General features: G+C 35.6%; 1 protein-coding gene across 2 annotated transcripts in view; it reads left to right on the forward strand.

The window, feature by feature from the left end:
- Positions 1 to 14,600, forward strand: part of LOC136028705 (corrinoid adenosyltransferase MMAB-like) — a 42,774-nt gene extending 28,174 nt beyond the window's left edge. Inside the window, exons 3-5 of one of the 2 annotated variants that reach the window (XM_065706561.1) lie at positions 274 to 502; positions 8,768 to 8,892; positions 14,322 to 14,600. In XM_065706561.1, coding sequence (XP_065562633.1) covers positions 274 to 502; positions 8,768 to 8,892; positions 14,322 to 14,415 — 448 coding nt within the window. In that variant the 3' untranslated portion in view covers positions 14,416 to 14,600. Of the gene's footprint in view, positions 1 to 273; positions 503 to 8,767; positions 8,893 to 13,748; positions 14,294 to 14,321 lie in introns of those variants that run through there. The other variant, XM_065706559.1, reaches the window with a different exon arrangement.
- The last annotated feature ends 7,749 nt before the right edge of the window (positions 14,601 to 22,349 follow it).

Consider the following 22,349-nt stretch of genomic DNA (forward strand, 5'->3'; position numbering starts at 1 on the left):
TTCAGCCTGCCGAAGACGGTATAGGCCTTGGCCGTGCGAGCAACAATAAAGTTGTAGTTGCCATAATTAGCATAACTGAACTAATAAATGATCAAATGAGTTATACGTATAGAAGCAGGGGGCTTCCTTTTGGTTTTCCCTTTGTAGTTTGACCTGTTTGTGTGTTGCTAGAGGATCACTTGGGTTTTGTCCTTTTTTTATGCTTACGTTACTCTTGTATTAGTTTCTCCTGACCTTTGGATCTTTGTACTGAACTTTTTTTTTATGTTGCAGAATGGCAATTGAACATGGGAAAGAAAAAAACGGACTGTATATTGATCAGCTGATACGGATCCAATGCGTATTGCAAGATATAGCATCACTTGTAGCCACACCATTGCCAGTTGCCAGAGAAAGCCATTTAAAGAGAGTTGCAGTGCCTTCTGGTTATGTTGAGGAATTAGAAACGTGGATTGATGAATACACTGCACAGCTACCCCCTCTTACTAATTTCATACTACCTGTAAGTATTTTGTGTTCCAATTCTATTGAAAAATGCTTTATTTTGTAAAGATATATTTTCACTCTACATTTTTCAAACTAAATACAGAGAACAAATCTGGAAATCTTTCCTGAAACCAAAGATTAAACTTATATTTTTTAAATTAGGTGTTTGAGATTTTCATAATTTTTTATTTCTTATTCTTTATAAATAAGAATATGTCTCTTTATATAATTTTTTTTATAAAATATGATAAAATATACATTTTGTATTTATATTTTATATAAACATATATATATATATATATATATATATATATATATATATATATATATATATATATATATATATATATATATATATATATATATATATATATATATATATATATATATATATATATATATATATATATATTATATATAAATTTTTTGCAATGATTTTTTTTTAATGTTTGTGTTTATAATTTTTATTTCGTCAATTTTACAATTATTGGTACGCTACTTTTCTGTATTTCTAGGGTATTAATGTTTTAATGTTATTCGCAACTTTGATATCACTCGATAGCTGAGATTCAGCTTTTTCCTTTTTCCGAACTCATATTTTTGAAATCTGCATCTCATTATTAATATGCATTTGAAATTATAGAATTGTTTTTATTTTTGAAGAACGTTTAGATCATTCTCTAAGGAAAATATTTTTGCTATTTGAAAACTCTTGCTCGGTGAATTGATAGATCTGAAGCTAATTGTTGATATGATTGATAGGATTGTTGTACAGTAGCGGGTTTAAGAGGGAACATACACCTTAATTTAAATTTGAAGTAAAGGTGAATTGAATTGCAACTTCAACTTGGAACACACTCATAGTAAAATCTGGTATCAGTGCCCTACTTGTTTGTAATTAAATAAACATAATTTATTAAAAGAAACAAGCGTAAGGATAATATATATATATATATATATATATATATATATATATATATATATATATATATATATATATTTATATATATATATATATATATATATATATATATATATATATTTATATATATATATATATATATATATATATATATATATATATATATATATATATATATATATATATATATATATATATATATATATATATATATATATATATCAAACAGTTCGTGGCAACGAACTGTAGTAAGGAGCGACCCGGCTCAATAGTGACCGAAACTCTAAAAAACGGAATTTTGATAGCATTACCTACATCAAAAGAATCACGTTTTAATGCTGATTTTAAATATAAGTTTCATCAAGTTTAGTCTTACCCATCAACAAGTTACGAGCCTGAGATTTGTCTTATTTTAGAAAATAGGGGGAAACACCCCTTAAAAGTCATAGAATCTTAACGAAAATCACATCATAAGATTCAGGGTATCAGAAATACCTTGAGCAGAAGTTTCAAGCTCCTATCTACAAAAATGTGGAATTTTCTTTTTTTTCCACAAGAGAGATCACGGATGCGTGTTTATTTGTTTTTTTTTTGTTTTTTGTTTTTCAGGGGAAATCGTATCGACCCAGTGGTCAAATAATGTCGCGAGAGGACTCATTCTAACGGAAATTAAAAGTTCTAGTGTTCTTTTTCAGAGACCAAAAAATTGGAGGGCACCTAGGCCGCCCCCACGCTCATTTTCTCCAAAGTCACCAGATCAAAATTCTGGGATAGCCATTTTATTCAGCATAGTCTAAAAACCTAATAACTATGTCTTTGGGGACGACTTACTCCTCCACAATCCCAGGGGGAGGGGCTGCAAGTTACAAACTTTGACCAGTGTTTACATATAGTAATAGTTATTGGGAAGTGTACAGACGCTTTCAGGGGGGTATTTGGTTAGGGGAGGGGTTGAGGTGAGGGGGTTGTGCGGGGGAAAATTTCTATAAAGGAATTTGTCATGGGGGAGATAATTCCCATGAAGGGGGTGCAAGATTTTTTAGCATTTTTTAAAAAAACAATGAAAAAATAAATATGAAAATTTTTTCAATTGAAAGTAAGGAGCAGCATTAAAACTTAAAATGAACAGAAATTATTACGCATATTCACCTCCTCCTAATATCTTGCTCTTTACGCTACAGTAATTTTATTAATTTCAACTATTTATCCTACGGCCATTGTGATTCAGCGGTCATTCTTAAGGAATTGAGACAAAATTTAAGCTTTAGTGTAAAGAGCGAGGTATTGACGAGGGGACAACCCTCATATACGTAATAAAAACATACGAATATAGAAGTTTGTTGCGAAAGTTACGTATATTTTTTACTAATAAAAACGTTCTTAAGAAATTAAAAGTTCTAGCTGCCTTTTTAAGTAACCAAAAAATTGGAGGGTAACTAGGCCTACTCCCCCGCTCCTTTTCTTCTCAAAATCGTAAAGCCATTTAGCCAAAAAATAAATTTATATGCAAATCTCGTTTTAATTATTCATGTGCGGTGATCAAAACCTGCTTTAATTAAAAAACGTTTAGAAATTAAAAAAAGTTTTTTTAACTGAAAGTAGGAGCAACATTAAAACTTACAACGAACAGAAATTCTCCGTATATGAAAGGGGCTGTTCCCTCCTCAACGCCCCGCTCTTTACGCTAAAGTTTTTATCTGTTTTAAAAAGTGGAGATGAGACAAAAAGTCAAGCTTTAGCGTAAAGAGCGGGGCGTTGAAAAGGGAACAGCCCCTTTCATGTACGGAATAATTTCTATTCGTTTTTAAGTTTTAATGTCGCTCCTTACTTTCACTGTAAAAAACTTGTTTTTTTTTATTTATATAAGTAAAGAGCGAAATAGGCACTATGTATTATTTGTTTAGACCAGGGTACTTCTTCCCAAAGGAGTTTTCGTAGAAACTTAGAAAAGGGATCATTCAATTGGAAATTGAAGGGGCCCGGAAACCATGTATTTGAAGAGGACCGCCCCCCCTCCTCCTACAGCCCTCAGGGCAAGGGCTGTAAGTTATGACCTGGGGACATAAGGTATATATAGAAAGGGTGCTCGTATAAACTTCGGAGGGGGGCCATTGGAATGGTAATCAGAAGTTCTAGTGCTCTTTTTAAGGTTCAGAGTGATCAGAGGATGGGTACCCCCCCACACCTCGTCTTTTCTCGAAATAAATCTCATAGAAATTTTGAGATGGCCATTTGTTGTCTTAGGAACTTAGAAAACAGCTCATTCGATTGGACATTGAAAGGGCTAGTGCGCTTTTTAATAGTCAAAAGTGAAAAGAGGGCAACTAACCCCCTCTAACGCCTACCATTTCTCCAAACAAATCCAATAATATTGCGGCTGTTTCTTATGATTCTGTCTTAAGAACCCATATATTTTAAAATCCTAGCTTCAAAATACCTTTTGAAGAATCGGCCCTTATTAGCAATGACCTAGGCATAAAGCAGGTAGTTCGAGAAGCAATTGAAATCGGACTTAAGATTAATAATAATATCTCCTTAAATAGGGACTTCGGGGAATATTCACTAAATGCTCTACACACAAATTTAATTAAAAACGATCTTACAAGATATTTTAAAAATCAGTAGATATAAACACAGAACCAGTCACAAATAGACCTTTTGAGGTCAACTGCCAAAAAAGTAAGATTAGCTCTAAAAACGTGCTTTTAATTCTTCTTCTTTCATTTCAATGAATTGCCTCGTTTCATCTCACTTTGTTTATCAGTCCTGGTTGAACTTCACTGAATTAAGGATGTTGGGGCTGTTTTAAAATGTTTGATTTTAGATCTATCGGTTGTATGTTGTTGTAAGTTTTTCTTCTTCTATATATTAATTTTTGCTGAGGACGACCTTTCAGCTTAGGGCCGAAATATTCATTTAATTTAGATTTCCACTGACTTGCGAAGAAATTCCCTATTGTTCTTCTTGTTTTTGATGTTTGTGATGGAAAGGCAGTGTGGTCTTCGTCGTTATTGACGCCTGAGAGGAAGGGTTGTATGTTATGCCCTAGGGCATATAAGGTATATATAGAAAGGGTGATCATAAAGACTTCGAAAAGAGCTCATTCGGTTGGAAATTGAAAGGGCTAGTAATTTTTTTAATAGTCAAAAGTGATCCGAGGGCAAAAACGCTCATTCGATTGGAAATGGAAAGAGCCAGTGTCTTCTTTAATAGTCGAAAGAGATTGGAGGGCAACAAATCCCCTTCTCTCGTCCAGCATTCCCCCAAACACATCTAATTAAAATTTGAAATAGCTATTTTGTTGAACGTAATTGAAAGGTCTGGAAATTGTGTCTTTGAGGATGACCCCCCCCCACCCATAGCCCTGAGGGCAAGTGTTTTAAGCTCTGCCCTGGGGGCATAAGATACATATAAGGTACATATAAAAAGGGTGATCGTATAAACTTTGGAGTGGGCTTATTGGATTGGTAATCAGAAGTTCTAGTGCCTATTATAAGACTCAGTGAGATCGAGGGTGGATACCCTCCCCCACACCTCGGTTTTTTTCGAAATGCGTGTGATAAAAATTTTCAGATGGACCTTTGTTGTCTTAGAAACTTCGAAAAGAGCTCATTCAATTGGAAATTAAAAGAACTAGTGCCCTCTTTAATAGTCAAAAGTGATCGGAGGGCAACTAACCCCACGCCCACCATTTCTCCAAAGACATCTAATCAAAATTTTGATATAGCCATTTTGTTCAACATAATTTTTTCGAAATGCCTCTGATAGAAATTTTGAGGTGACCATTTGTTGTCGTAGAAACTTTGAAAACAGCTCATTCGATTGAAAATTGAAAGAGTCAGTGCCATTTTAAATAGTCAAAGGTGGTTGGAGGGCAACTACCCGCCCGTCACGTCCACTATTTCCCTAAACACATCCTATCAAAATTTTGAGATAGCGATTTTTTCAACGTAACTGAAAGGTCCGGATATTGTATCTTCTAGGAGGATAATCCCCCCACAGCCCTTAAGGCAAGGGTTATAAGTTATGCCCTAGGGGCATATAAAGTATATATAGAAATGATGATCTCATAAATTTCGAAGAGGGTTCATTGGATTGATAACCAGCACTGTGTCCTTTATAAGATTCAGATCGATCGGAGGATGATTACCCCCCCCCCCCACACACACACGCCTTGTATTTTTTCGAAATGCATCTGATATAATTTTGAAATGGCCAATTGTTTCATAGAAACTTCGAAAACAGCTCGTTCGATTGTAAATTGAAAGTGTCAGTGTCCTTTTTAATAGTCGAAAGTGATTAGAGGGCAACAAACTTACCTCCATTTCCCCAAATATATCTAATCAAAATTTTTCAATAGCCATTTTGTTCAACGTAATTGAAAGGTCCGGAAATTATAGTCGAAAGTGACTGGTAATCACTTGGCTGTAGGGTGTGGGGTAACTACCCCACCCCCTACAGCCCTCAGGGCAAGGGTTGTAATTTATGCCCTGAGTGTATATCGTATGAACTTCGAAAGGATGATCGTATAAACTTTGGAGGGGGCTCATTGGATTGGTAATCTGAAGTTCTAGGGCCCTTTTTAAGATTCAGAGTAATTGGAGGGAGGATACCTTCCCCCACGCCTCGGGTTTTCCTGAAATGCATCTGATTGAAATTTTGAGATGGTCATTTGTTGTCATAGAAACTTCGAAAACTGCTCATTTGATTAGAAATCGAAAGGGCCTGTGCCCTTTTTATTAGTCAAAAGTGATTGGAGGGCAACATCCCCCCTCCTATGGCTATCAATTCCCAAAACCCATCAAACCAAAATTTTGAGATAGCCATTTTGCTCAGTACTGTTGAAAGGTCTGGAAATTATGTCTTTGACAACCCCCATACCTTTGACTATTTTTTAATAGTCAAAAGTGATTAGAGGGCAACAAACCCCCCTCCAACGCCCACGATTTCCCCAAGCACGTCCAATCACAATGTTGAAATAGCTATTTTGTTCAATTTAATTGAAAGGTCGGGAAATTATGTCTTTGAGGATGACATCACCCCCCTCCACAGCCCTCTGGGCAAGTCTATAGAAATGGTATTCGTGTAATCTTTGGAGGGGACACATTGGACTGGTAATCAGAAGTTTTAGTGCCATTTGTAAGATTCAGAGTGACCGGAGAGTTCTACCATCCCCCCATACCTAATATTTTCTCGAAATGTATCTAATAAAAATTTTACGAAGGCCATTTGTTGTCGTAGAAACTTCGAAAAAGGCTCATTCTGTTGGAAATTAAAGGACTAGTGCCCTTTTCATTAGTCAAAAGTGATTGGAGGGCAACAAGCCCCACCCCACGTTCATCAATTCCAAAAGAACATCTAATCAACATTTTAAGAAAGACATTTTGTTCAGTATAGTAGGACGGTCGATCAACTATGTCTTTAGGGATATTAGGTATGTCAATCCCCCACCATTATGCAATTAGATCATTATGCTTTAAAACTAAATGTTGCTTTAAAATAAATCGAAAGGTATTTTGTTTATGGTTGCCAATAATACACCTCAGAGAATGACTATATATCGAGAACGACTGGGGGCATTAAGTTGAAACTTTTGAGGATACTACTATTACTACTTCTTCTTTTACAATAGTGCAAGTTTATCCAGGTTATCAAAGAGCATAAATGAGTCTTTTTGGAATTATATTAATTTTTTTTTCGGGTCAACTTCAGAAGCTACAAAATTAAATTAAAAATTATATTGTTTGTGTCAGGATTGAAAATTGCTGAAAAACTTTCTCCAACATACAAATAGCAACCCATACTATGGATTCTTATAGAAAATGACAAAAGATATACAAAATTATTTTTTCCATGAAAAAGACTATGTCAATAAAGAACGAATGGAAATTAATTTAAAAAAAATTTCCACAAGACTCGTTTTTCAAAGAAAAGTGAAGAGCTTCATTAAGCCAAGAATGAGCAAAAATTAAGTCAAATAATCTTCTAAGCGTAAAACTACCACAAATCACTATCAATAAATAAATGAAACTCAAAACGAACAGAAGTTACAAGAAATAGCCGAATCAAACCCAAACCAGCAAAAATTAACATGAGTAGGGCTGATAACCCCATGTCTTCTCAAGACCAGAACACAATTTGCGCTTTACTGGAAAAAAATATGTTTGAAATGTTTTCACCTTTCTTACTTTCATAAAAAAAAAACTTTAAGGAACAAATATCAGTATGTGTCAATTAAACTGACAATCCACAGTCATTTGTTTATGTTTTTTTTCAGGTGGCGGGGGTAAAGTATAGCTGGTCTGCATATTATGTAACAAGAATTGTGTTCTAACTTCACACTGTCCAAACACTTACCAGTATCAACACCCCTCCCACCCCTAGTGTGCAAATATATTGCCCATATTATTATTTTCCATCTATTCTGTCACTTCTCTTTGTCTTGTCTCACGCTAAGCTGAAAGAAAATGACGAAAAAGAAAGGTTCTATACTGCGTCAATGAATGAACAACTTAAGCGGTAATGGGCTTAGTATGCAAGTATCAAAATTCTTCTATTTTATGGCGTGTCTTCATTTTCCTTGACAAAAAAAGGAGAAAAATATCATGTCCCCGCGTCATAGGTCCATAAAATAATCCTCTTCTATCATTCTGATTTGCAACAAGACCTGACAAAAAAGAGACATACGCTACTTAGAGGCTTATGTCTCTTTTAGCTTCCTAACGGTACAAGATAGAAAAATTCTGACTGCACCATTCGATTCCTCCTGTTTAGTTTACCCATGACAAATACATAACTGATTTTAGACCAAAATGGAATATGTCTCGCTTGTAATTATCAGACCCGCTTTAGATGTGTCTCCTTCGATGCGTAATATTAGATTTTTAAAATAAATGTCATGTCCGTAAAGTATGGTCAACGAGTACCCTAAAACTACCATTAGCCTATTGCTTTGAAAAACATTTTACAAATCTTGTATAAACTTTTGAAGTGCAAACATTTTAGTGATTATACGCTTCGTTCACTTTTCAATATATTCTGATATACTGTATATCACCGATCAAAACGGTGAACAATTAACCGTCGAATATAATAATAATATACACATCTATACCGTCTAGGGCCAAACAAAAGCAGGTCGTCCTTAAACCGGGTGGGAGGATGTCGTAAGGAAAGATTTAATTGAAATGGAAACGTCTTGAGAGGGTGTAAAGTGTTAGGGTTTTGAGTAGATTTGGCCTGAGGAGGAGCTTGTGTAGCTGCGCTGATACCAGGTGGCTCAGTGTTGCAGTGAATTGTTAATAGTAGTAGTATCCAGTGGTTGAACACTCATTTCTATTGTGATTTCTTTTTATCCAGGGAGGTGGGAAAACAAGTGCGTCCCTACATATTGCTCGAACTGTTTGCAGAAGAGCAGAAAGATGCGTTGTACCACTTGTTAGAAACGGAGAAGTTGAATCTGAACCTATGAAGTATCTTAATAGGTAAACAATTTTGAAGCTATTTCTCTCTATTCATCTGTCCCTCTTTCTTTTTCATATCTCTTTTTGTTCCTTTGATTTTTTTTTCTCTCTATATCTTGCTGTTTGCTGCTATTGAGGGCTTTTCACGAGTTCAGTGTATTGGCACGTATTTATAATAATTTTCTCTCTCTCTCTCTCTCTCTCTCTCTCTCTCTCTCTCTCTCTCTCTCTCTCTCTCTCTCTCTCTCTCTCTCTCTCTCTCTCTCTCTCTCTCTCTCTCTCTCTCTCTCTCTCTCTCTCTCTCTCTCTCTCTCTCTCTCTCTCTCTGTCTATCCCCTTCCTCCCTCCTCTCTCCTTTCTCTCTCTTTCTCACTCTAAATTCCTCTGAAGGCTCAAGTGACATGTGCTTGAAGTTGAGGACTTCATGAAGCTAAGCATTCATATCCCAGGTTACTTTTTGGCCCCTCCAGTACAAAGTTGTAAATTGTCCACCATTACAAATATAATATTTGATATTTGTTTATTCGCTTAATATTTATTAAAAATTTACTAAATGTTTAATTTTTTAATTTTTACTATAAAAGATTTTTAATGTTTAATATCAAACATTATCACTATTTTCCATGACAACATAATTTATTACCTTGATGCAACTTATTTTAGAGACTAATAATTTAATTTGATTAATCACCTATTTGATTTTTCTCTTTTCATTTATTATTTCGTTTCTTTGTTTTCATACGTCAATTTGATAAATGTGCTGCCCTCAGCCTTTGATGTCCTCACTTCGTGTCACCCTGGACGCAATTTTTTTTTTGCTCTGTGACCATTTTGACCGACAATGTCGTTAAATGCCCGTTGATTCGTTTTGTCGTTTAAAAAAGGCATAAGATTCCTGGACTAGCAATCAAACGAGCCCTTTGCCGGCTATCTCGGATAAACTGTCCTGAACGATGTGACCCAGAAAAAGAATAGATAAAATAAAACATGAGAGATGCATCGTTGCTTGTGAAGTCTTTGCTAATACGATGACAGCAGATTTCACCTTATTGTCAAGTTCATACATTTGACTAAATAGTATACCTTTTTATGATCATAAATGTACAGAAAAGCGATAGATGAATCTACCTCTAGTATTGTTCCTTTATCCGCCCTCCCCTGTGGATCTTTCAACAATTACCATCATTATATACCAATTTTTTATTTTGATTTTATTTGTACTTTCCAATACTGTTCAAGACACATATAGCTTTCGGTAAAGCGCCAATGACAAAGTATGTTTTAGACTTTCACAGTGAGAGAAGAAGGCAAGACCCAGCGATTTTTGCTCGTTTCAAGCTTAATTTGCATATTCAATTAAAGTTTCACTGATTTTAAAATTTAATTATTCATTTATATTACTACGTATTGTATGTTTGAAAGCACAGAATGGCTGGCCCGCACAACCCATTGCACTTCCTGGCTGAAGGGCCTTGAGACGTAGATTAAATAAAAAAAACAAGTTTTTTTAACTGAAAGTAAGGAGCGACATTAAAACTTAAAACGAACAGAAATTACTTCATATACGAAAGGGGCTGCTTCCTCACCAACGCCCCGCTCTTTACGCTAAAGTTTTACTCTTTCTCTCAAGTCTCCTTTTTAATATATTAAAAAACTTTAGCGTAAAGAGCGGGGCGTTGGTGAGGAAGCAGCCCCTTTCATATAAGAAGTAATTTCTGTTCGTTTTAAGTTTTAATGTCGCTCCTTACTTTCAGTTAAAAAAACTTGTTTTTTTTTTATTTAATTTCTGGACGTTTTTGAATCAATGCATGTTTTGATTTTGGCTCTCCGGAGAGGAATAATTAAAACAAAATTTGCATTTTTTTTTTTTTTTTGGCTAAATGGCTTTCTCATAATTTTGATCGAATGATTTTGAGAAAAAAGAGCGGGAGAGGAAGCCAAGTTGCCCTCCGTTTTTTTGGTTAATTGAAAAGGCAACTAGAACTTCTAATTTTTTACGAATCTTTTTATTAGTAAAAGATATACGTAAGTTATAAATTAGCTTACGTAAAGAAGTTTTGTATTCTCATGTTTTTATTACATATATGAGGGGGTTCGCCGCCTCGTCATTACCTTGCTCCTTACACTAAAGCTTAAATTTTGTCCCAATTCATTAAGAATGAACCCTGAATCACAAAAGCCGTAGAATAAATAGTTGAAATTACTAAAAATACTTTAGCGTAAAGAGCGGGGTATTAGGAGGAGGTGAGCCCCCCATATGGGTAATAATTTCTGTTCGTTTTAAGTTTTAATGCTGCTCCTTACTTCCAGCTGAAAAAAAATATTTTTCATATTTATTTTTTCATTGTTTTTCTTTTCTAAATAATGCTAGTAAATCCCTCGCTCCCTTCATGGAAATTTTCTTCCACCATGACAAATTCCTCGATGGAAAGTTCCCCCAGACTATCCCCCTTCCCCAACCAAAAAATCCTCCTGAAAACGCCTGTACACTTCCCAATAACCATTACTATATGTAAGCACTGGTCAAAGTTTGTAACTTGTAGCCACTGGGTCTATACGATCAACCCTGGGAAAAAAAACAAACAAACAAATAAACTCGCATCCGTGATCTGCCTTCTGGGAAAAAATACAAAATTCCACATTTTTATAGATAGGAGCTAGAAACTTATACAGTAGGGTTTTCTGATACGCTGAATCTGATGGTATGATTTTCGTTAAGATTCTATGACTTTTAGGAGGTGTTTCTCCCTATTTTCTAAAATAACGCAAATTTTCTCAGGCTTGTAACTTTTGATGGGTAAGACTAAACTTGATGGAACTTATATATTGAAAATCAGCATTAAAATGCGATTCTTTTGATGTAGCTATTGGTATCAAAATTCCATTTTTTAGAGTTTTGGTTACTATTGAGTCGCTCCTTACTACAGTTCGTTACCACGAACTGTTTGATCAGCACCGCTGGTTCGGTGCTTTATTCGTTTTAAGATTTATTTATTCATTTATATTAGTACCTGTTGTATTTTTTGCTATGATTATTTGTTTAATTTCTGTTCGGTTTGGGTTTCATTTATTCGTTTTGAGTTTTAGTTATTGTAGGTTTCTATTTCTTTTTTATCTTAAGTTTAATATGGCATTTACTTTTCAGTAAAAAAATTCTTTTTAGGAAATTTTATTTGACCAATTTACACAAAACGGATGAATGAATCTACTTCTAGTATTGTTCCTTTATTCCCCTCCCCCTTTCAAGGGGAAGCTATCTATTTATTTTTGCTAAGGTTATGATTGAAGAACAGGGAAAATTGAATGTAATCAGAGTCTTTATGAATTGAAATGTTTGTTCTTTAAGTTGCATGACTGTGCTGAATGAAGAGAAAAAAAGCTATTTTGCTCTGTTGTAAGCAGTATAACGACAATGAAGGTCGTTACACGGTGATAGAGACATAAAGAACCTTAACTCGAAATAATGAGTATTTTAATTTCCAGCAAGGGGTAAAAGACAAGTTTGCAAATTCCTTTCATATCTCAAATCTCAGGTCTACATGACGATAAAACAATACGAAGCAGCAGTGGTGGTTCTAGCCTTTTTTGTGCCCGGGGAAAGATATTGATTAGCCCCTCCCCCCCGTCCCTGTCTTCCAAAAATCTTTCAGGCCAAATTTAAAGAAAATAGCACTTTTACGTTATTAATGAAATTTTAAAAATTACGAAATAATTATAAACGTTACGATATGTTTCCGAAATTTTGCACCACTAAAATTTCTATACCCAGGGCAAGTGCCCCTTATTTCCTTCCCCTAAAATACCCTCTGCCAAGGAGTCTATATCATGTGGTGAATTTATCGGGGAGTGAAAATTGGGGTATTTTTATCTTACAAGGCAAATTGCCTGTGTCTTTGTAACACAGGTCTTTGTAAATTTGATGTTTGGAAGGATATCGTGTCTCAGAGCTGTTATTTTAAATCTCGACCGGATCTGGTGACATTGGGGGGGGGGGGGGAGTTGGGAGGGGGGAACCTAATATCTTGGAAAACACTTAGAGTTGAGGGATAGGGGTGAAACTTGGTGGGAAAAATAAGCACAAGTTCTAGATACATGATTGATCTAATTGGAACGGATCCGTTCTCTTTGGAGGAGCTGGGAGGTGTTAATTTGGAAAAATTAGAAAAAATGAGGTATTTTTAACTTAAGAACGGGCGACCGGATCTTAATGAAATTTTTTATTTAGAAGGAATTCATGTCTCAGAGCTCTTGTTTCAAATCCCGACCAGATCTGTTGACATTGGGGGGAGTTGGAGGAGGAAATCTTGGAAAACGCTTGGAGTGGAGGAATCGGGATGAAGCTTGGCGGATAGAATAAGCAAATGTCCTTGATACGTGATTGACGTAATCGTACTGGATTCGCTCTCTTTGGGGGAGTTGGGGGGAGGAGCTCAGTGATTTGGCGAGCTTGGTGCTTCCGGACGTGCTAGGACGATGAAAATTGGTAGGCGTGTCAGGGAGCTGCACAAATTGACTTGATAAAGTCTTTACCCATATTCGACCATCTGGGGGGCTAAAGGGAGAGGACAAATTAGAAAAAATGAGGTATTTATAACTTAAAAGTGGGTGATCGGATCTTAATGAATTTTGATATTTAGAAGGACATCGTGACTCACAGCTCTTATTTTAAATCCTGACCGGCACTAAGCCTCTGATTTTCCCTTTAAATCAATCTATTGATTCATAGAATTTTGTTAGAGCTCATACCATATGAGCTCTTGGCTTTTATTGCCTCGTCACAAGTGCCATATGAGCTTTTAGCTCTTGTTTTTAGATAAGATAATATTTATTTTAAAAAGGCTATCACAAGATCTATTAGAGCTGAATTTGCTTTATAGGTCCAGTAAGAGACAGCAAAACGAAGAAACAGCAAGGCAAAAGTTAGAAAAACATCATTCATTAACCATACCATCAGCCACCATTAACCATAACCATCAGCCATCATTAACCGTAACCATCAGCCATCATTAACCATAACCATCAGCAAATCATTAACCATAATATCCTGCTAGTTGGAGTTTGATTAAGTGTCGGTTTAGGTTCAAATTAGTTTGGTGTTCAAAATTTCCAGGAACAATTATTCACAGGATTCTCCTTAATTTTAGTTTCATTGATCAGTAGTGTCTATTTACAGAAATCTAGGGGAGGGTAAGGTCAAAAAAATATTTTTCAAAATCCAGGGGGGGGGCGGAAATATTTTGGGCATGGGGCAAATGCCTCTCCTTCTCAGTTGACACCATTATCATTGAAACTGTTTAGTATCTTTCCGTTAATAGCTAATGCTACACTTCCTTGTAAATGCAATACAAATAACAGGAGTATCTAAGGGAAATTGGGTCACAGTAACAGTTTACTAATAACAATATTAAAATGATTTATTTGAAAATATTCTAAATATTTATTCTTTTCAGGCTCTCTGACTTCTTATTTACTGCTGCTAGATATGCTGCAAAGCTTGACAATCAAGAGGAGACAATATATATCAAACCTAAACTTTCTAGTTGATAATTATTACCCTCTAGGCGTTGATTTTTAGTACTTAGTTCAAGGACCTCACATAGTTATTTGTTTAGGAAAGGGAGAGAAGGGGGCTTACGTACATTTCCTTAGGAATTTGTGTACGATGTGAATACTTGTTTTTATATAAATGCTTCGAAAAGTGAAAAAAAATTTAATTCTGTTACTGTAAACGAGGTTTGTGTTTTAAAAGTTTTTTTTATTCTTGAAAATTACTCCCTCCTATGCTCCACTTCGTTTTTGAATTCCAATATTTAAGTTACCTCTGAATGATTAAAAAGTTTTTGTTTTACTTGATAACTTAACCTACTATAGCATTATCAAAAATTTAGGGCAGTGAAGATTCAAAACTAGAAATTATTTTTGAGTATTAATTTGAAAGCAATTTCCAAAACATGAAAGTTTATACTAGAAAAAAATAAATACGTCCTATTTCAGAAAATTTTATATTGGACCAAACATACTTTGACCTTAAATTTAAAACTTAAATCTTAGAAAATAAAACGGAACTACGTTTTCTTTTATTTTCTATTTTTCCAACCTTTTTGGGCAACACTACACAGCCAGGGGCATAATTAGTTTTTAGTTTCTGTTGACTCTCTGTTAAAAGTGTAACGTGCGCTCTGCTAAAAACCCCTATATAAATGCAATACAAAGTGACCCAGAGACAACCAAAAAAAGAATCTCGTAGAATTTCAACGTATCAAATCACTACACTGGGATGAAACTATCCTACCTCCAAATGTGCTACGAATCAAACTGTCCTATGTCCAAAAATGGAAAAAACGGATTAATAGTCTATCTTGTGCTAAATTGTGTGCTGAATCTAAATTTGCAGTCAGAATTGGCCCTGCACTGCTAGATCACCTTTTCCTTCCTAATTTAATGCTGCAAATTTGCTTTTCTCACACTGTGAAACTATTCTATGTCCTTATTTGGACTTGAGCTAGTTTCAAGTAATAAATTTTGATGAGTGGCTGGACATAGGATAGCTTGTTTGGACATAGGATATTGCCATTCTAAAGTATCGATACTTTTTCTTGGACGGCTATAATTTGACGGCAACGTTTGCCTTCACCATCATTTTATTTATAGTAAAAATTTGCAATTATGGAGGAAGGGCCAAGTTGCAAAATGAATAGAGGAAGAATACTAATGGAACTAGCTAGAGAGAAAGCCAGGAAAGGTAAGGGCTTGGCCTCTGCTAATGAACGTAGTGGAATAGAAGAGAATGGGAATACCTCTGCTAATGAAATTAGTGAAAAGAAGAGAATGAAAATACCTCTGCTAAAGAACTTAGTGGAATAGAAGAGAATGGGAATACCTCTGCTAATGAACTTAGTGGAATAGAAGAGAATGGGAATACCTCTGCTAATGAACTTAGTGGAATAGAGGAAAATGACAGTGTGTCTCCTGGTGAACTTAGTGTAACAGAAGAAAGTCCTACTGCCCAGGGAAAGAAAAGGAAGAGAAGACCTTCCAGGTGGAAAAGATACATAGCAAAGAAAGTGTTGAATGCTGACATGAAACACATTAGTAGCAAAGAAAAGACTGTGCCAGAAAGGACTAAGAAATGGCCTTGTAAGTGCAAGATGAAGTGTTATGAAAGAATTCCGGAAGAGACTTGAATAACCATTTTCAGGTCTTACTGGGAATTGGGTGATATTAATAGAGAAAGAGACTACATACTTCAGCAAGTTAGTCAAGCCAAAAAAAAAACGTTCTAGAATACGTGAGAGCAATATTGATAATCATGAAGAAGGAACAGAGGGACAGAACAGTGACACTGAGAAGGCAGAGAGGAGGGTCGTTTCAGTAGCGTATTCCTTGTGCATTAATGAGGTACCTGATAATGTCTGTCGACTGTTTATACGCTAGGAATTTCTGAACAGATGGTGAAAGCTGCGTTGAAGAAAAAATTGTCTGGTACGGGAGCTGCGAAAATGGATTAAAGAGATCGAAAAGATGAATTCCGCTGATTCACCGATATGAGAGAACTTAGATCATGCAGGGAGCATACAAAACTTTTGAAAAAAAGCCCGAAGCCATTACTGCAGAGCTAGATCTAAATCTCAGTATTTGGAAGATGGGATCAAGAGTCATGCTCAACTTTATAGACTCCATCGAGAGTGGTGCCTGGAAAAACAATAGACGGGCTGCAAAATCCGACAAATACAGAGAAATTTTTCAGTATGAGTTCAATTTCAGCTTTTTCCGCTCCAAAAAAAGACCTATGTGACAAGTGTGTTGCGATGGAAAATGGTAGCCTTCAGATGAAAGAACAGTTGACTATAAAACCCAGTGAGCACATTAGAAATAAGGAAGGAAGTAGAAAGTTTATGGCAGAGTAACAAGAGAGAGGAAAGATGAACCCTGAAAGCATTATCGTAGCGTGCTTTGACTTACAAAAGGTCCTACAGTCTCCGTGTGGAGAGGTTTCTTCTTATTACTATAAGTCCAAACTTGACTGTTAAAATATCAGTATCTATAACTGCAATACTCGCGAAGGAACCAGCTACATGTGGCATGTAGGCACTGCTGAAAGAGGCTCGTCAGAAATCGGGAGTTGTGTTTACAGCTTTATTGTGAGCATGGTAGAGAAAGGAGCAAAAGAATTCGTTTTCATAAGTGATGGTTGCGGAGGACAAAACAAGAACCTTGTTTTCATTTATTTATACTGTGCCAGTAAATTTAAGATAGTAATTACTCACATATATCTTGAAACCGGCCACACGCAAAATCAAAACGATTCGGTCCATGCTTTCATCGAGATATTTGCTAAGAACCAAACAGTGTATGTGCCTTCTGAGTGGTTTCAAATTTCAAAAAGTGTATATTTGAAGACTCCTTACAAAGTAAAGGAATTGGGAATGTCTGATTTCTATAACCTTGATAAGCTATTAGAGAGACTAGTGATAATTTTAATGTCGATATCAACGCGGTTAAAATGAACTTCACAGAAATCCGAATGTTGAAAGCTGATCATGTATAACAGTGCGTTCTTAGAATGTATTTAATGTAGAAAAGAACAATCAGCAATGCCATCTGGCGTTTTTGCCCTTATTTCTTACTGAAAACTGCTGCATACAGAAGAATGTAACTCTTTCCCTACTTGACCTACCAGCTTCAACTCATAACTTCGACCTACTACCAACTTTTACATAGGTTCTAAACATCCATTTTGTGTCAAAATTTGAGTTTACCAAAAAGCAAGTTGCGTTTAAAAATCCTTTATTTAAAAATAATGGAGGGGGAGTGCTCCGAAGAAGCACCCCTTGCAAGATTGCATCTTCTTGCAAGATTATGACAGTGTATTCACTGTCTCAGAGATTCTGATAAGAAAAAAAATTCTTATTCCTTCATTCGTAATCCCACTGAATATCAATTGTCTTGTTATAATTCCTGTGAAAGGTGTTTATATGGCCCAAAAAAGGGCCAGCGATATTTTTCTTGAAGGTAGATTTGGGAAGCCACAAATAGATATGTCTTGATCAACTTTAAAATGCTAGCAGAAATGCTTAAGAGAACCTTGATAAAAAAACTAAACAAGGTTATATCTACTAGTTACGTCATAAAACTGCCACAGTATTCTTATCAGTTCCCCTTGTTGTCTAGCACTCATTATAGCATGTCGTGCGTGAATTTGAAAATGACTTCTTAAAATGTACTTTCGACTAGCTTTGCTCGAATAAAAGCTTCTAAGTGTGGATGTAAAAATGACATAAACTCTTAACTACACATAAAAGAAGTAGCTACTACTAACAACTCATTACATCAAAAAGCTGCTTAAAGCTAACATAGCTGGGCCTGCGCCTTCTTCACTTTGACATATTCAAAGCTTCACTCTTCAGATCTTATTTCGAATTTTTGTTTTTTTTTTCTTTGTCTTTTCCCCCTTTCTATTTTTTTATTTCTTTTAAATTTAAATTTCAAACTTGCTTCTATCAAGCTTTCGTTTTTCCGTTTTTTGGGTATCGCTAAACTGTTATAGAATTTGAATTTGAAATAGAATTTGAAGATTGGGACATCTTGGTATGCCATCATTAAGAAAAACATTTCTTTTTCTTACTTTTTGTCCTTTTTTACTTTTTTTCTATGAAACCTGTCATTACTTTCACCTCCAACGAAGTTCCAATTTACTTTTAAATCCTTACTTATGGCCTCTTCCCGCGCATTTGGGGCGTGTGGGGGGGGGGTCTAGTCCTTATAATTCGTGTTGCTTGATCACTTAGACAACAAGACTACTAGTACTACTAACATCTTACTGCAGCATCAAGCCGCCTGAGGCACACACAGCTAAGTAATCTCTTTCTCCACCTCAGTCTATTCAAAGCCTCCCTCTTCACGCCCTCCAATGAAGTTTCCATTCCCCTTAAATCTTTCCTTACGACATCCTTCCATCTCATTTGGGGACGGACTGCTTTTCGTTTGGCTCCAAATGGTTGACCAACAAGAATGATATTTGGCAGTCTGTCAAAATTCATTGGTAAAACATGTCCTAGCCATCTCAACCTTTCTTTCATTATAGCCCTAGAAAGCAGGATGAAACCATATTTTTTACACAGCTTGTTTTTTGATATACAGTCGGTCCAACGAGTACCTGAAACTGTTTATAGACAACTGGAAAACATTTAATAAATCTTCCTCTCCCTTCTGAACCATATACTTTTCACAACCATATTTGACTACAGTCAATACTGTATCTTTTAAGTTTTTAGTGATGGTGCGCACACTTATCTTACTATTTATTTAAACATTTTTCAACTATGAAAAAACATCCCGGATCTTGGCTATTCTATTTTTTACATCTTGGACGCACCCACCATGTTTAGTAATAACACTACTCCCAGTAAGTGAAGCTATCCACTTGATCGATCTTCTCATTGCCTAACATCATCTCTTCACCTTCATTTATTCCTAGTCGAAGCGACTTGGTCTTCCTAACATTAATTTTCAAACCTGTTCTTGCATCGCGAACTCTCATAATCTCCAAAAACTCGGTCATTTTGCTCAAGATGTTATCTAGGACACTAATCATCTGCATAATCTAGGTATTTAATTTTAAAATTAAAAAGGGAATAAAAAAATTAAGACAAAAGCACAATTTAGTTTAGCGACCAAGAAATAGAAGCTCAAAATTTGCAAAATTAACGTTGAAATTATAAGGTAAAGTAGGGAGTTAGGGGGAGGAGAAGAGATTCACTTATTGAAAATATCAAACTATTTAAGGGATGAAGCTTCTTTTATGTCTTTCAGTTGAAACTTCTATTGGAGCATGAAGGGAGACTCTTGTTGAAGACGAATGCTGGAGGCGAGGTCGAAGGGGTGAATATTAACTAGAGAAAAGGTGAGCTGTCCGAGGGTTATGAAGGGAATTTTTAGCGAAACGCAAGGACATTTTTGCTCTCCTTTCCTTAAGGGTTATAGATTGGCTCTCCGAAGAAGGGAAATATGGGGTATTTTATCTTTATTGAAGATAATTCTTAGGTTTCTTTGGACTGCCTCTATTCTGTCCGACAATTCAATGAAGATGCAAAACAGGACAGGCACCTCAAGGGTACTAATGAGAGAAAAATCTTCAAATCATGATATGCAGCATTTGCACGTTTTAAGATATCATTAATATGGCAATCCCATTTTAAGCCGTTTGAGATGGTAAGACTCAGTGATTTTATAATGTTAATAGACATTTCGGAGGGGATCGAGCAGGAGAAAGAAGGGGAATTTTTAAGGAAATTAATTATTAAAACCGTTGACCTTAAAGGGTTGACGCTCATATCATTAGTAATAGCTCCAAGATTCCGTCGATTCCAAGTTGTTCATACTTTTTGAATTTTTAATTCATTTCTCTAAGACAGATAAATCATCAATGAATATCCATATATGGAAAATAGACACCAAGGTTGTTTATCATTGCAAGAAATGAAATTGGGCCTCTCATGGTTCCCTGGGGTACACCATTATTAATTGGGAAGGGATCAGAATATACACTCAGCTATTTGATGACCTGCGTTCTATTAGAGACAAAAGACACGAGGCTCAACTTGAAAGTCATTGGGTAGTTTTATACCAATGCAAAGTGGTTGTTTAAATCGAAAGATTTTTGCAAGTCCACTGCGTTAACGTTAAGCCATGTATTGGATTTTTCAAGTGTGTTATATATTGTGTCCATAAGGTGAACAAGATGGTGCGTGGTAGATGTAGAGTGTAAGTTTCTAAATTACTTTTGATCAACATTTGGGTTATCTTTACTCTCAACCATTTAGCCTAAAAGCTTTCATATAACTTGGAAAACTAGAGTGAGAGTAATAGGCCGAATGCTATCAAATTCTTACTTGCTACCTTTCGTTTTACGGGAGTAATAAAACCGAATTTCCAAATATTTGGAAACTTGCCAGTAGAGGCAATTTCGCTAAAAAAGTAAGGACAAAGGTTCTGAAAGTTTGTCAGCAAAAGCTTTAATTAGTATATTCGGGATGTCTAGCGGACAAGTCCTGCACTTTTTTATGTTCTTAATTTTTGTCTCTACATGTCAAGGCGAAATAACGAGAAATTGAGAGAGCGCGAATCAAATGGAATGTCAAAAGAAAGGGGTGAGAGGCTTTGAACTATGGAGGAAAGAAATCTGTTTGGATCATTCGCTGTAACTGAGGGCTTGTCTTAAAAATGATGTTTTCCCACAATTTGTTTGATATATTTTACCATTATTTTGGCTTAGTAGAAAACAAGTCATTGAATTTAAATTTCTAATTTATAGGGGCGAACCTCCTGCATTTTTTTTTGGGGGGGGGGCAAGAGGAGTTCATATCTGCATAGTCAAGAGGCATGGGCTGTATAGTATTTTTTTCAAAAGATTGAGGGGGGGCAACTGCCTTTCCCAAAACAGCGCCCCTAGTAGTGTGAAGATTTAGATTTACGTATTTCCGTTTTTATATGTTAACGCTGTGAGTAAGCTTCCGATGTTTTACCATTTTTAAGTAGATTCATTCTAATTCTAAGTAGCTTTTTCAATTGGATAGTAATCGAAAAAGCTAATTAGGATTAGGAATTAGATTATACTGATCACTTAAGTATCCTAGATGAAATTGTGAGAAAATGAATGAACTTTTAGTTGTTTTGCAAGGTCGGGCTACTAGAATAGGTTTGAAAATTAATGTTAAGAAGACTAAGTCGCTAAGGCTAGGAATAAGTAAATATGAAAAGGTGATGTTGGATAACGAAAAGATTGTTCAAATCGCATCTCTGAAAAACAGATGCAAAAGTTGCCTGATATTTTCCGCAGAAATTCCCTATGGATTGTTTTGGGTACCCGGCTGACTGACCCTATTTCAAATAGTAGATTGTATGGAAAGCGGGTTGCAATCCTGTTTTCTAGGGCTATAATGAGAGAAAGGTAGAGATGGCTAGGGCATATTCTGCGAATGAAGGATGACAGATTCCTGAAGATCGTTCTTTTCGGCCAACCGTCTAGGGCTAAAAATAAAGCAGGTCATCCGTAGTTGGGGTGGGAGAATGTCGTTAAGAAAAATTTAAGGGAAACGGGAATTAACTGGGAGGGTGTCAAGATGGAGGCTTTTCATATATCAGGATGGAGGAAGAGAACACGTAGCTGTGTTGGCCTCATGCGACTTGGTACTATAGGGGGTCTTTAGTAGCAGTATTGGATTGAATCTTATCTAAATTTGTTCTGACAAATGTAATCAAAAAACCAGTACTATCACGAACAAAATAACACTCAGTGAAACAAATGTTCATTATAAGCTTTTCAAGTCACTTCTTTATTTAGAGTAAGAAAGAGCTCAGAACAAAATAAATTCAGAAACCTCAACTTTTTTACGCTATTTTGAATAACGTTCTGCAAATTTACAGAGCTTATTAGCGTTTTGCAAATTTCATTTCAGAAGCTTCCTTTACGTTGAATG

Source organism: Artemia franciscana, chromosome 7 (genome assembly GCF_032884065.1).
Source record: "Artemia franciscana chromosome 7, ASM3288406v1, whole genome shotgun sequence".
In the NCBI taxonomy this organism is placed as follows: domain Eukaryota; kingdom Metazoa; phylum Arthropoda; class Branchiopoda; order Anostraca; family Artemiidae; genus Artemia; species Artemia franciscana.